Source organism: Ammodytes marinus, assembly GCF_949987685.1.
Source record: "Ammodytes marinus genome assembly, chromosome: 4".
NCBI classification, from domain to species: Eukaryota; Metazoa; Chordata; class Actinopteri; order Uranoscopiformes; family Ammodytidae; genus Ammodytes; species Ammodytes marinus.
The window spans coordinates 23,263,669-23,279,528 of NC_137233.1; the positions used below are offsets into that span (position 1 = coordinate 23,263,669).

Here is a 15,860-nt window from a genome sequence, read left to right on the forward strand (position 1 = left end):
TGGTAGAGAACAGTGTGGCTCCTCCTCTTCCCACAAACGTGTTGCTGTCCAGGCCAGGCCCACGATGGTCTACGGCCCATAGCGAGGAACACATAGGCCTACCAGGAGCCCCAGCTGCTCCAGGATCAGTGATCTACTCGTATATCTGTGCGTTGTTTGTAGACTATTAATTTGACCTGATAAGTGAATTAAAGCAAAAGACAGGAGCAGCTATTTGTAGGCTACATGTATATTATAGTCTTAATAACAATCATGATCATGTCTGAAAGGTCTGTCCTTTTAGGCTCCATTCAAGGACTGGGAATTGTGTTGTGCTTTTAGTGCCAGAATATGTGACACCTAACAGGCAGGAGGCCGTTCAGCCCTCCACAACCTTGAGAACCTATTATGTTACAACTCAAATGAGGTTCACTTCAGACTGTAGGCCTATTAATGCATGGATTAAAGTCATAGATATGGTTTACGATAACCACGTACAATTTCTTTAAAAAGTAGGTTTCAGTCCCATGCCAACTTGTCTCTGCGACCGTCGTAATCAGATAAATGAAAATGTGAGTTTTTATTGGGATTCCCAAGCTGGTTGACAAATGACCAATCAATATCTGTTCATCTGATCTGAATACACAGAACTGCATGGTTCAAAATGATATGGTAAGCTAAGGTCAGGTTACTTTATTGATACCCATGAGTATTTGTTTTGCAGCAAGATGATTAGGCTACATTTATATGCACCCAATTGCAAAACAAATTAACACAACAACAAAAATTAAAACATGATGAAGTAGATGCTCCACCAATGAGAAAATAAGCAAGGAAAAAAGCTCATTTTGTACCACTTCTTCTTGCACCTTTGGGCTAAAAACCTCCTTGAGGGGGGAATAAGCTGAAACTCACTTTGCAAAGGATGGGAGTCATCATCAAAAAATTGAGGTATCTGTACAGGGATACTGGATAAGGCTGTGACTTACCAATCAGTCGACAAGACCATGATCTATTGGGTTCAGTGAATTTCTGTTTTTAAGGTTATTTTTCAGCAATTTTTGTTGTTTGTTGCTTTACGCTATAAGATAGAGGAAACAGCAAAGAGTGGGGGAAGACATGCAGCAAAGGGAGGGCTGGATTTGAAACCCAGGACCACTGCAACAAGGATTTGGCCTATGGTATTCACTCTACCACCTGCGCTAGCGGTTCATTGAATTTCTCTCTTTTAACCCTTTGTCAAAAGTGACTCAAGATTTATGATGAATATGGAATATTAAATGATAAAAATCCTTTATTTCAAACATATAGCAAAGAAATACCCAGCCATGTATGAAATACCCCAGGAAATGAATGTGGGCCATTTTTGACCCATGTTATGTATTAAGGGGGGTATGCATAGCTTGTCTATCAAAGGGTTAAGGATGTGGGACCAAACCATGCCACTAAGGAAAAGGACAGGACTGATTCAATAAAAGCGTGTTAAAACATGGTCACAATGGTTTGATCAATTTGAAAGCTTCCTTAAGCAATACAGGCGCTGGTGACACTTTTTGCACACAGCCCCACGGTTAACTTCAAACCTTAACCCGAGCTTAATTTATCATTAACGATAGTCCCAAGGTATTTTTACGATTGCACATAGTCAATGGTCTGACCTTTAATCAAACTGACTTTGTGTGTGTTGGTTTCTCTCCTAAAATCGATGAGCATATCTTTAGTTTTTTTATGATTCTGCACACCACTGGACAAACTGATCAATGACAGGGCGGTGGCTAGTCTCATCATCACGAAGCAAACTCACAATAACAGAATCATCTGCATTCTTTATACTAGTTCTGTTTTCATATCTGTTCTGAATAAACAGTAAAGGTGAAAGCATGAACCCTTGCGGGGAGCCTGTGGAGGACCACTTTCGGTCAGAATCAGAACCAGAGACAGGCCTACTTTATATAATATGAGAACAAGCTGTAAATAAGTAAGAACATTATTCTACAATATGTACACAATGTACTGGAAAACTTATGGTACACGAGATGTGTTATAAACAATATTGACATCAGAAATATGTTACAGTGTAAGTACTGGAAATACATAGAGCCTATGAGATATGTTAAATGATGTAAAAATATGCTAAACAGAAAGTGTTATGTATAAATATAGCAGCATATCAATAATATTAAAACAGCACTGTAATAATAGTGATGTGTACAGTTAAATTATTGCAGACATTTACCCTCAACCAAAGTGTCCAGTTTGTGAAAAAGTCAATGATCAAGCCCACCAAATTATTATTTAGATGCTATGTACTGTATTACAATACATTTCTAAAGATGCTTATATTTCTGTAATGTGAACATATATATACACCCACATAATGTGAGTTGTAAGGACTGCTTACACTTTGGTAATATGAAAAGAAAGGGGATATCTTCAGTTTAGGATGAGAGTTAATGGTGATTCTGCATGAACAATGTTAAAGGCAATCTTATTTCTTTCCACAAGAGGGCATTGCGTACCATATTATTACCCATCGCATAACCTCAAAACAATACTTCAGTGTGGGTGCACAATACTGAGTTCAGACTTTTAACTTGAACAGGTTTTAAAGGTAGGCCTATGTTTGAACCTGTGGATAAACCCAGCTCACGTTCCCCATTAGTAGTGAACAATCCAACGCTTGGTGAATGCTGCTTCACAATGATAGGAAGAGCCGACATCACAGGATCAAAAAGCGTTGTGAATGAACGCTTGGACACCTCAAGCCAGTTATCCCTGTGGAAACTTTTCTGACAGGCCTAAAAGGCTGTTAAAACATGATAGATGGTGGTTTGATTACAACTCAAATAATTGTACCAAATCTAGACTATAATTTTGTTTCTGATTTTTAATAGAATAAAAAAAAATCACATATTTATTAAAATACTTACAGATCCAGTCATAATCATCCATAAAATCTGCACACAGTGCATTTATTTACATTAAATACAAAGTATATATACACTTTCCAAACTACTGCTTTTTAAAAGACACCAAACAAGCATAGAGCTAATATGATCTGGAGGCTTGAGTGAGTGTTATGTCATAATTTACAGTACAGATTTATGCAACACCACAAAAACATATCACCAAGCACTTCAGTGGTCTTACTTAAATAAAAATAAAATAAAAAAATAACAGGCTGAGGTTAAAGTCATAAGGACTGCTGACATACTAAAACTTTCTACAAGATCTTGGAATAAATGATCTAACAGGAATACATTCAATAGATAAAGAAGGCAACGGTGAGTTCAGTGCCTTGTATTTCTACTGTAAATTATTTCCCTCCTTATAACATAACCTTTGACTTAGATAATTCAAAGACAAATTTCTGAACTGCAATGTTGTTTAGCTCTTCAACAATATTTCCCCCATGATTTTAAAAGTATGCGTTGCAGTTCCTGCAGTTTGGATGAAATAACCAACACAAAATCCCGTTGATTAAGCAGAGATGCAAGGTTATGAAGGCACTGTTATGGGAACAATGTGTCTTCATCCTCGTGTGTATTTAAGGCTGCCGATGGTTTGGCTTTGAAAGTGGGTTGGCTGGGTTCTGATATAAAAACATGGAGGAGTCACACAGCAGCCTGCGCACTAGTTCAGGAGCCTGAGAGGGGTTAAGCCGAGCCAGCTCCTCCTCTGACTGGGACAGCAAGTCACCCAGCTCTGGGCAAGCTTTGATCTCGGGAATGTTGTAGCCATGTTGATCGTCACCTGTAAGGAAGAGTGGCCTTAAGATTAGAAATCGGCTCAAGAAGAGATAAAAAGCAGTCATAGACATCAGAGTAGCTTTAGCCAATGCCATATATATATATATATATATATATACATATATATATATATATGGGCTGTCAAAATTATCACGTTAACGCAGGGTGATTAATTTCTGGAATTAACGCGTTAATTATTATTTTTTTTTTTATCGCAATTAACGCATGTGCAGAATGATCTGCCCCATGCGTCCCACCGGCTTTGTACTACAGCCACTCAAACATTGCGGCTGACCCAGGATCAGTAGCTGCGCGCCGCCAAACATCACAGCACGCTAGCCCATGCCGTGTTTTAAACTGCTAACGGCCACGTCTGTGTCGGGAGCATAGATAGTATATAAAATCAACTGCCGCGGGTGACAGTTGATGTCGGGAGCAACAGGAGGAGAAACATTGTCCGCTCTGTTCAGAGCCCGCGAGGACACAAACTTCTGCAGTTTTCAGAGGTGTGTGTGAGTAGACATAACGTAAATAACGTAACGTTGGCTTCCTGGCACAAATGAACAGTCCCCTAGGACGTGTTCGCGCGTACACACACAGTGGACTGTAATCAAGTATGCACAACCTATAGATTCACCAAATAAATGCCATTTGCCCAAAGACATAGTATAGAGACAGACCAATTGAATTATGGTGTGGTAGGTATATATTTTAGTTTGATTTACATTTATTTTCAGTATTCAAACCATCATTTGGATTTTCAAATAATAAAAATTCTAATTTTAAATGTACATATCCACCTTCTGTCCTTTATCTTTCCGTTCGTACAACAATATACAGAGTTTATTCTAATTTTTCGGGCATATTTTGAATGGTATAATTAATCGTGATTAATCCACAGAATCCTGTGATTAATCTGATGAAAAATTTTAATCGTTTGACAGCCCTAATTACACACACACACACACACGCACACGCACACGCACACGATCTGCTCAGTGCCACTCTGGATTAGCCAACCAATCGCATAACGTTTGGTCGTGCCGTACGTCATGAGCCGGCTTCTGACGGTGTGTTACAGTTGTACAGGGAACTCGGAAATTTCTGACTTCACTACATATCTACCAGTACCTGGCAACGGTAACTTGCTAGAGCTTAACGTTTAGTTATTTGGATGAGAAAGGTTGTAGGCGTCCAAACTTTCCAGAGCAGATGCACTGGAACACAGACAGGTCGGAGCTCAGAACTACCAAGTCGGAAATTTCCGAGTTCCGAGTATAAAGGAACTTCGACGTAATCGTTCTCAGCCACTCGCTCTGTTCGCTGATTGGACAACCAAAACTCTGGAAGAGCAGAATCCCACTAATACGCCCCATCCCCAGACTGACTACTGAAGGGAAAATGAAATTTGGGCAGAAGTAGGTGGGTGGGCGGAGCCAGGCTAGGAACAACCTATTCATTCTAATAAATAGAACAAGCTAAAAATTCATCTTACCAAATCGATCTGCCATGCTGTCAAAGAACAGCCAGGAGTGAGTATCAGGGCCGTATTTGACAAAGGACACATAGTGGCTGGTTTGAATGCAGAGCACAGCAAACAGCTGCATCTTGTGCCTGGGTACAGGAGTATCAGCGTCTACACCATCTGGTACTGCTAGGGCTTTGGGGCAGTGAGCCTGCCGTGAGGGATGGGCGTGTACCTTTAAGAAAAATACAAAGGTAGAACGTTTTACACTATATGTTTGGTCATGGGGACACTTGACATCTAAAAATATCCACCTCTTACCTGTGAGTTGCAGGTAGTGCAGTACTGTTTGATCCTCCCTGGCTGCAGTTTGCTATCTGGTAGACACTGAAGACACTCATACTCTGCCAAATGACCACAGATGAAGCATTCCCTTGGAGCTGTCGGGAAAAGTAGGTGATCCGTAAGCACATTTAAGCTCTTCCAAAAAGAAAACTACTAAAGAAGTATTCCATTCACATCCTATGCAATTTAAACTCAGTGCCGATTGTGTGTTCCTCACAGTTGTATAGGAGATCTGTGACGTCTAGCTCAGCGGAGGGAATAATGTGAGAAAACATCTTGTACTTGTTTCCAAACCTCGGCATTTGAACCATTAGACAGGACGGCATCTGCGGGACAAATAGGAAAGGCAACATTGGGGTAACATAGCTGTACAGAGGAAAACTTGGATCAACCCAATAGTTTTTTTTTCCTTTTTAAAAAGGAGGAGCAAATACTCACCTCATCAAACTTGAGACCCCCTGACAGGCAGGATGTGTCCAGCAGCTGTTGGACGGTGGGCATCTGTCCCATCTGTTCTTTTTCCAGGAAGATCTGGAACGTGTACGCACCCTGAGAAGTCTCTTCTCTCGATCTAAAGGCAATTAGTTAAATTCAGTAACTCAACTTTTCAAAATAGGGACAGGACATTCAATATAGCTCAGGATCTTACCTGATCTTGAGCAGGGGCTCCATGCAAAGCACCTTCTGAAAGAGGACTGTGATTAACTCCTCTGGGTCTGCAGTGAACCCAAGCAAATCAAAAACATGCAGAACTGTTACTGAAGGCTTTGGTAGGTTGTATGTCGTATTTGTCATGTTGCAATGACTGAAGTCCCTTTTTAAAATAGTTAATTTTCAAAGTATGTGTACCTTTCTCCTCTGTTCGGAAGGTGTCGCAGCCAAGCTGTTTACGGAAATTCATCACACTTTCAGCAGGCACAAACCCTTGTCTGCAATAAAAACATAAGCAATCAGTAAGCAGACACAACACGCACACACCAAAACCATCAAGATAAAACAGACAGACACACCTTCTTATGCAAGTAAGGTTTCAGCATAAGCACTTCATGTGTTATCTAGTGAATATGGAGTACTCGTATCAGAGACAGAGAGTACTTGTTTACCATATGAGATTATATGCCATGTCATAGTGCTCTTGTTTTAATAGAAAGAGTTGGAAAAACAAACTGAGTTGAAGACAGTGTTTATACCTGCGTAGACGGTTGACTATTTTTCTAAGGGTGCGGGTTATGGCTTGCTCTGTGTCAGCAGGCCTCTGGTAGATATTATCCAGGGTCACGGATGAGCTGAACAAACTGAAAAGAGAAAAACGCGTTATAATGCACTCAGCGCTTATCTGAATGCCGTTTGATGTGCTCATTCAGTTGTAAATGTTCTCCTCTAAATAAAATGACTGTGAAAGAACTACACAATGCTAGGTTAATGGAAAGCTACAACAGTGAGCTAATTGATGCCCTGAGGGGTGGTGAACTGGTTTTACCTGAAGAGTGTGGCATCAAGGTAACAGGAGTTGATGTGACCCTGAATCCCTTTCATTCTTCCCACTAGGAGGGACAATACTTCTGCTTCAGGAAGAGGTGCTGCATCCTCCTCGCAGTCCTCAAATATAGGAACTAAAAACATTAAGCAAACATACAAAAATACATTTCAGGAACGTCACAGTTTTACAGCAGCTTTACACTGGGCTTTACACAGTCCAGCTGGATAATCACACCAACACAAATCAATCAGCCAAAAACATGTTTAAATTGTCACTGACATAATTTCTCTTTACCTACTTCTGCCAGAGCCAGAAAGGTGTGAAAATAGGGTTGCAAAATTCCAGGAATTTTCAGAGTTGGAAACTTTCCATGGGAATAAACGGGAGTTTACTAAATTCAAAGCAAACAAAATTCACTAACTTCTCCTAACTATGTTATTTCAGTCCAAGCAAACGTCCTAGACAGTAAAAAGCAGTTCTTAACTAAGTTTTAATATATTTATGAACATTTAATTTCAAAATCAGATTTTTTTTAAAGTTTATTGAGACACCAAACTTGATATCATATATTGATTTTTACTAGACCAGGTTTACAAAGGCTTCAATTGATTTTCAATATAGTTGTGGAAAATATATTTTAGCATAATCTTGACTAAAATAACCAGATTTTATGCAAGTGCACTTGGCAAATTGCACATAGCACACGTCATACTGCATGGGTACTGAGGCCACGCCCCCTACATGCACTGTGCATTCCTCCATAACATGGGGGTGCATTTTACTTTATTTATTGAATGGGTGGGGTCAGACAGACGAGTAATATTTTACTCAACATTCATCTTTTTGTTGTTCAGAGAAATTATTGATTGTTCATAAAATAATCAAAAGTTGATACAATTCTTTTTACAAATAAATCTGTTCAAATGTAATGTTTTTAAGTTGTATTATTTTGCATGGATGTCTGTCTATGACCAAACATAGTGTTTAAATGTTTAGATTTATGTTGGGATATGAAAAAAATAATTGAAATTACCGCTATTTAGTTAATTCCTATCATTTCCAATTTTGAATATTCCCAAAATTCCCGAGCAAAAGTTCCTGTGGAAAGTTTCCGGAGACTTTCCACCCCTTTGCAACCGTATGTGAAAATAAGGTCAGTCACCAGTTACATAACATCCCTTGTGTACAATGTTGGTGTGACGTCACAGGATGCCAAGTTACTCAGAACCGAAAGTTGTTGGATGAGTAATTCATTATAAATGACAGGTCGGAATGAAAATAATTACCCCTCAAGCATTTTGTGATAACATTACATAATTTTGGCACCCTGATCAACAGATGAGTTTTCCATACAGCACTTAAATTCTGTGCAGAGCACTTCAGAATAGACTATTTTGAAGGATTCTATGTTGAGCTAGATTAGTATTGTATTTTATAGTAGTGTGTACGATGAAACTGATTATTATACAAAAGATTTCAAATGTCTAACGTGTAAATTTTCTTTGTTTGTGCATGTGTCCCAACATACTAGAAGTGCCTAACCTGGAGGTGTCTTGATGAGTTGTAGGGTCTCCCTTCCTGAAGAGGAGCGGAGGAACCGGCCATCAGGGCTGCACTTTGTCATGGGGACAAACAACGCCTTTCTTTCTTCACAGGTGAAATACCTCTGACCTACGTAACTGCCATCAGAGCAGCCTTTCACCTCATAGTCCTGAAACAATGAAAACCCAATCAGATATGGACACTTTTTCGACCACTAGCTTGCAATAAAAAAAAACAAAAAAAAAAAAACAATTTTGGTCACTCACCAATTCAATCCCAGCAAATTTATCAGTCTTCCCTCCAGGAACCCCCAACCATCGAATGACCCCATACACTGTGATCCCAGAGTTGGACACCACCTCCACCATGGATCCCAGCTCCAAAGTTGCAAGTGATTGGATCGAACTCTGTCTCTGAATGGCACTCTGCTCCGTATGGTTCTCGCTCTCTTGACGTGTGCGAGATTTGATAATCGGCATGGAGTTGATTCGCGTCACTGCCTCTCTGCTTTGACCTGCGGAGAGGTATGGAAGGAGTGTCAGGGTCAGGGGTGATGGTTAGAAAGTCACATAACTTTTTTGGCTTGTCTAATCAGATTGGCCTCCTGCGTGTTAGGCCCATATGGAGGTATGTAGACAGCAAAAGACCATGTGACTTATGTAGCGATATGCAAAGACCATGTGACTTATGTAGCGTTTGCATTCCAGAGCAACAGGACAAGTATTTCCAGTTGTGTATTAGGGGCGCATCCTCTGCAGTCACAGGTACAGCTGTCAAGTCGAGATTTGAAAGAAGCAGGCAAGCTGTGACTTTGACCACTTACATTGGCCGTCTTTCCAATGCAGTCCCAGGGGAACAGCGTGCGATGGGACCACCTGGATGATGTCAGCAGCACTGAACAGGGGCAACGGAGCAGGTTTCTTGGATGACAATTTGTGATCATTGTCCTACAAGGAAGACAAAGAAAGAGAGAAACGCAACATTCTTATGTAGTCAGATGTACAGAACACAGATAAATGCACAAGTGCGTGTGTACTTCAGAACAAGTCATGCAGCTCTCTGGCAATCCTTTGACTGATACACTTTGCTTAAACACGCACAGATCGTTGGCGATTGTAGGGTCATCCTTCTTGTCTCAGTTCTTTCCTTGAGGTTACATGAGTGTGCATCAGCAATGATTAGTTTCAGATAAACCTGATAATTATAAATATGCCTTTAATACTACTCATACATTTCAGGGGGATGCCGATCTCAATATTAGGAAACGGTAAATGTGTCCCCCTCAAAGAATATATTAAAAACAACCTCCTATGAATTTTATGCCCGAGAAGCTTACTACATTATAGCCTGTTCCATTGTATATGTGTCACGGGGTACAGTTCCGCCATAAATTGGTGCATATGTGTCCCCCAACCCCCTTCTCCCCTAAAGCTGAAACCAAACCTTCGCCCATGCCACTATTATACCACCACCAGCTTGTTCTTTAACCCAGGCACCCAAACCAGTTTTATGCTACACCCACCACAAATTCCACCTCGAAGCCAAGCATGTGCAGGTCGTCTTTGTTCTCCTTGTTCCCAATTTGCATCAGGTTCTTGACCAGCCCCGGCAGGTGTCCCTTTTTGTACTTCACTACCACCAGGTCGTCCTGGGACAGATCGCAGATGGCTGAGAACAGCTGGGGGTTACACAGCAGCTCCAGCCGTTTGCTGGGGGATGAGATGAAGATCAGGAGCTGGGCCTGGTGTCGGGTCAGAGGGTACGTGTCATCCCTCCTCACCGTTCCTCCGCTCTTGGGGCCGCCCGCGCCGGTGTACAGCAGCCCCGTCAACTCCCCGCGCGGCTGCAGGTCTGCCTCCACACGGCCGATACATCCTCGGCTGAAGCCTTTCCTCGACTTCCCGCGTATCACGATGAAAAACTTCTCATTTAGGCCCGCTACACTTCTGAGCTCCATTGAATTCCCTCTCCAGCAGTTTCACTCTGTTTGTAACGGCGTCGAAGCACTGCAGGTGCCGAAGTCGACGAGTTCAACTGCAGAGGCACAACAGGTGTACTTAATTACATTGTAACGGCTCCTGGCTATACTTTAATTACTAAGTGGCGAGAAAAGAAATGATAAACGTCGTTCGAATAAAAACATAATTTCCGGTTAAACAGTTAGCCTACTCACTGTGCAATTGACAAAACAAACACCACGTTGAACCGTAAAGTAGACTTATACGCTACAAATAACAAAAGCCTACTAAAACAATGTTAAGAATGTAAAGCTATCTCGACAATGATATTTGCAGCTCTTAAAACAAGTAGCCTATACTCGAGCCATACTAACACATTAGCCTATTTATTAAACGCAGAAAGTGGTTTGAAACATTAGACTGGTTTAAGCTGGTTTACTTACCGTTTTAATTAGTTGAGAGTAATTAGCTAGCTACTCTACAACCGTTGACTCCACTGTTGTAGCATGAGTGACTTGCTCACAAAGACAGGTGACTCTTCCTTTTTTTGACTCGTACTGAACTTGTGGGACTATCCGCACACATTTAAATGCTGACCTGCATGTGACTGACAACGCCCACTTACTGCATCACTCAAACTCTCCGCCTTCAAAACAGAAGCTCACCACGAGATGTCTGCAACAATAGGGTTGACCAATTCGAGTGGCTTCTAAAACAACTACCAAACAAGTGTTTCAGCACAAAGGCTATAGATTAAATTCATTCTGTGCCTCCAACAAAAATTGACATTTTTTTACACCAAATATTCTCTCTGCGGATTTATTTAGGGGAATGCATATAGGTTTATAGCCTTCAAGTCTTGTGTAGCTAAGCAGTGACATATGATATGGCCACGTGACACGTTTAGTTCCTCGAAGAGCAGTTCCTGGAAATATAAGGTCTTGCTACTTTTGGTGGGAAAGTACAGTATGCATTGTATTGGAGGTATATGTAGGTGTATTTTTAACGTAGGCCTACTGAAACCGAAAAGACAGTTCTGATGCGGTCCTCAAGTTTGCTTTTAACAGCATACATGTGGTGACACATTTTAAGATCCACCTCATGACCTTTAACTTTGTGTTTGTCTTTTACATAAAACATTTTTTAGCTGACGCTTTTATCCAAAGTTACTTCCATTAAGTGCATTCAACCATGAAGGTACAAACTCAGAACAACAATAATCTCGTAAGTACTAGCTTCAAATAAACCAAACTACAAAGTTACACACGTAAGTGCAAAATTAATTATTTTTTTCTTTGTCCAAAAATACGTAAGCTGCATTATGTCATTAGATCTGACATTAAGATAACTGTCAAAACTCCAGTGCATCTTCATTTCTCAAAGAAATGGTTGATGAAGAGTCACCTCAAAAGAAAACCACACAGGTGGTTACCATATGAGATACCATCTTCACTAGAAATTCAACAATAGAACCAGCATCCACAAACTTAACCCTTAACCCGTTTTACGGACATCTAATTTTTATTTAATTTTTTGATAATTTTGGCTGTGAATGAATACATTTTTATTATTGTGTCATGTCCAAACAAGGACCCACATTTCACAGTAGGACAACAAGGAAACAGACGCAAAGAAAAGAAAAGAAAAGCAAACATAAAGATCTCATTTATAAGTGTTTTTGTTCTCTTGGCCCAGGCCTTCTCCAGATAGCCAACAAGGGCAAATACCTCAAAGAGCCACTTTAGCCTGTCTGCATCATTCATCCACATGAAATCAACATCACCACACTGATCGAACAATCTCTGACGCAACCCATGGTACAGAGGGCAATAAAACAGAAAATGAAACTCGTTTCAATGGTACAATAATCGCAGTCTTTCCTCCTCTGGGACCCCGCGGTAACGTCCTGTCTCCAGATGCAGAGGCAAGATTCCAGAGCGTAGCTGGGCGCACAGTGATCTTTGCTTTTTAGATAAAGGAGCACACACATATTTCTCCTTCCTGTAATAGTTCTTAATCGTAGCATAAGTCCTCAATTTTGGTTTAAATAAAATGTCCTGTGCCCATTTATCTTGATACGTGTTGGAAAGAGTTTCCTTAGCGGACACTATATTCACTATATTTACACTTTGGAAAAGGTGAGTGGCTCCAATATCTGTGAATATTTCCTGCACCTCACTTGCCCATCCACCCTTCACAGTCACGTCCCATTGGAAAACCTTCTTGGCAACCCTCCTCTCTGGGATTTTTATTAAACGGTTCCATAGAGCCAACATGCAACCCTTCCACCTTACTTCCCATGTCTCCCGCTATTGCAAGGATTTTAAGTTTGGTCTTGAGTGATATGTTTTTTGTTTTCCAGATTTTATTTAAGATGTTAAATGTTGTCCTTGCTTTCCCAATTCTGGCTTTGGCATCCTCCTCCAATCCTCCTTCTACAGTAATTACACTCCCAAGGTATGTGAAACTGGTTACATCTTCTTGCTGGTTTTGATCCATGGTTATTGGTGTGTTGTTCTTGTTGTTGATTCGCATTACTTTGGTTTTTGATGAGTTGATTTTGAGCCCGAGTGAAGCAGCAGTTGTCTCTAGTTTGTGTGATTTTTCCTGCATCTGTTGGTGGGTGTGTGCAAGTAGTGCCAAATCATCGGCAAAATCCAGATCTTTTTTATTAAACGGTTCCATAGAGCCAACATGCAACCCTTCCACCTTACTTCACTTGGCTCCCATCCCATGTCTCCCGCTATTGCAAGGACTGGTGCAAACCTGTGAACTCCCAGAAAGTATCGTACCGCTCTTTTCTGTCTCTCCTTTCACGTTTACTTTAGCACCCCATATTCCCGCCATATAGTCCAGGACTGGACACACACAGCTATGAAACAATTTAGAGTAGGTAGCATATCCCAGATTTCCCAACTGTTTAGTTTTAGCTATTACTCCACCAAGAGCCCTACCCGCAGAACCAGCCAGTACCTGTGTGCCATGCTGGAAATCCATATGATCACCCAAAATAAAAACCAAATATTTGTAAGTTTCAACATAATCCAGTTTGTGGTCCCAAAAGTAGAACTGAAAAGTGCTTATTTTGTCCCTGGTCTGTCTAAACTGCATGATCTGTGTGTTATTGTAGTTAACTCGAAGTCTCCACTTTTTACACAACTTCTCAGCGCACTGTAGCATCTTCTGAAGGTCTTTTTCATTTTCCGCTAACAAAATGATATCGTCTGCGTAAAGTAATATATCAAGTGTATTGTATCCATCATAATTTACACCCAAACGTAAATCTTTTATTTATTTTGCCAAATTATTAATAAATAAATTATGTGCTGATTATTGCTGTGTTCATGCATATGGCATGAAATCTGGTAAGAAAGTATTTTTATATGATAATGTTATTTCCAGCGCAGCTCCTACTACAGTAAGGCTAAAATACACTGTATACACAGTCAGACTGCAAAGGTCCATAAAACGTCCATTAACACCCATTCAAACACCATTTTTTCAACGCACTGCCATAAAGCCTAATTGATGGATTTTTTTATTGGGTGTCAATCTGGGCTTCTACCTTGGAATCGATCATTTTTACTACTCTCCACCATATTACGTCATTATGCCCATATTTGGCATGGAGAAAAAATGGGCTATTTCCACTAGATATCACTGTCACAACAATCCCCCTTCCTCTCCCTTTAGCTTTAACCCTGAGGAGTATGTCTGTATGTGGGTGTGTGTGCACGTGTGTAAGGGTGTGTGTGTGTGTGTGTGTGTGTGTGTGTGTGTGTGTATCCTTGACCTATGACATAATGAGAAAAAGGCTAGTGTTTTTCCAGTGGCACTGTTTTCATTTACTCTGAATCCTCCTTGGAGAGCTGGGATGTTTCCTCTGACTTTCAGTAGTGGAGAATTCAGTTGGCCCCACCAACACCCATACACAGAGATATACTCCTGCAGCCACTGGAATGGTACAGGGACCCACCTGTTACGCGTTAATGGAGGTTTCAGACACAGTGTCTGTGTCAGATTCCTATTGCTCGCTATCAGAATCAGACTCCATCACTGTTTCCAAAGCTTCATGTACTTCTTGTGTAAAGGCTCCCTCCATATTGCCAGGTAAGAAATAACTAGTTCCACAAGTTGCTTTGTATAAACTCTGGCTTCAGTGGCAGCTGTGTTAACAGCTCAACGATTTGTTATGTGTCTCTGACGGCTGCACCTTTGATGTGATTGAAGATGACCCATGTTTTAACTTATTTGAAGCAGTGCATGCTTGTGTGTATGGACCTCGGGTAGATGTGTGTGCTGTGCATTTATACAAAGTAATCTTAGAGGGATTTTGAACTTCTGCATGAAAAACTACACATGGAACAGAGTGAATGAAAACAGTGCCACTTGAAAACCACTAGCCTTTTGCTCATAATGTCTAGGTCATGGGGATAAACACACACACACACACACACACACACACACACACACACACACAGTCTCTCTCATACACACAACTTTATTTAGCCAATGATGTCCCTGTTACACTGTTCCTGGCTCGTTCACTGTTCACTTTTGGATAATATAAAAAAAGAGTGGACAATGTACATGGACTGCAGGTGAGGTTCTTTATGACAGGCTGATGTTATAATCCAGTTGGGTCTTCTCCTGTGTTCTGAGTCCCAGGCTGTTCTCGCTGTTCTGATTTTCCTATGCTTTGACCCCCAGACACAAGCTGGCTTTAAGGGTCCTGTGTTCTGACCCCCAGACTGTGTTCTAATCTAACTGGTTCTATCTTTCATTTGAATCTTATCAAAACCTTTCGAATTATAATATGTTGTATTTGATTTTGTTCAGTTACTTTCAAGTGTTTAGAAAATTTGCTTTGCTTAATTGACCAAACCCCATCATTCTTTTACTAGTCTGACATTAGTTCTGGAATGTGTGGCTAGCTTTCAGGATTCTAACTGTTACAATTTGTGTTGTTATGGTAGTTTAGAGTGGAAAAAGTAAGTGGATCAGTTTACCCCCTTGATTTTTCTGGTCTGTCTCACTTTACCCCACAGCTGGGGTAAAGTGAGCCACATGCCAACTTTTTTTAAAACAATCATATTTTCACTGCCCTTTGCCTTGAAAAAATTCTGCTAATGCCCATTTCTAGGAAACATCCTGAATTAATGGGAAATGTGTAAACTTGAGTGATAAATCATTTTAGCTCGCTTAGAGGGGAGCAAATGTAAAAAGTGTCTCAGATTACCCCGTTCTCCTTAGCGGTACAAGTGTGCCTAATATTATAACCTTTATTATAGTATCTATGATTATAACGGGCCCTATGGGTTAAGCCTGCAGTGCTTCTCAAA

General features: G+C 40.6%; 1 protein-coding gene across 1 annotated transcript; it reads right to left on the reverse strand.

Annotated features, from left to right (window-relative positions):
• Positions 1-3,526: 3,526 nt before the first annotated feature.
• Positions 3,527-11,066, reverse strand: cyld2 (cylindromatosis (turban tumor syndrome) 2; the record flags this gene model as incomplete). The annotated part of the gene is made up of 14 exons (XM_080026596.1): positions 10,962-11,066; positions 10,083-10,594; positions 9,384-9,507; positions 8,827-9,074; positions 8,561-8,729; positions 7,019-7,151; positions 6,729-6,833; positions 6,388-6,467; positions 6,188-6,254; positions 5,977-6,109; positions 5,756-5,864; positions 5,515-5,633; positions 5,224-5,428; positions 3,527-3,732 (listed from the first exon to the last, which is right to left on the reverse strand). Exons 2-14 carry the CDS (start codon positions 10,515-10,517, stop codon positions 3,527-3,529), a joined length of 2,133 nt encoding a protein of 710 aa, XP_079882722.1. The 5' UTR covers positions 10,518-10,594; positions 10,962-11,066.
• Between the last annotated feature and the right edge of the window lie 4,794 nt (positions 11,067-15,860).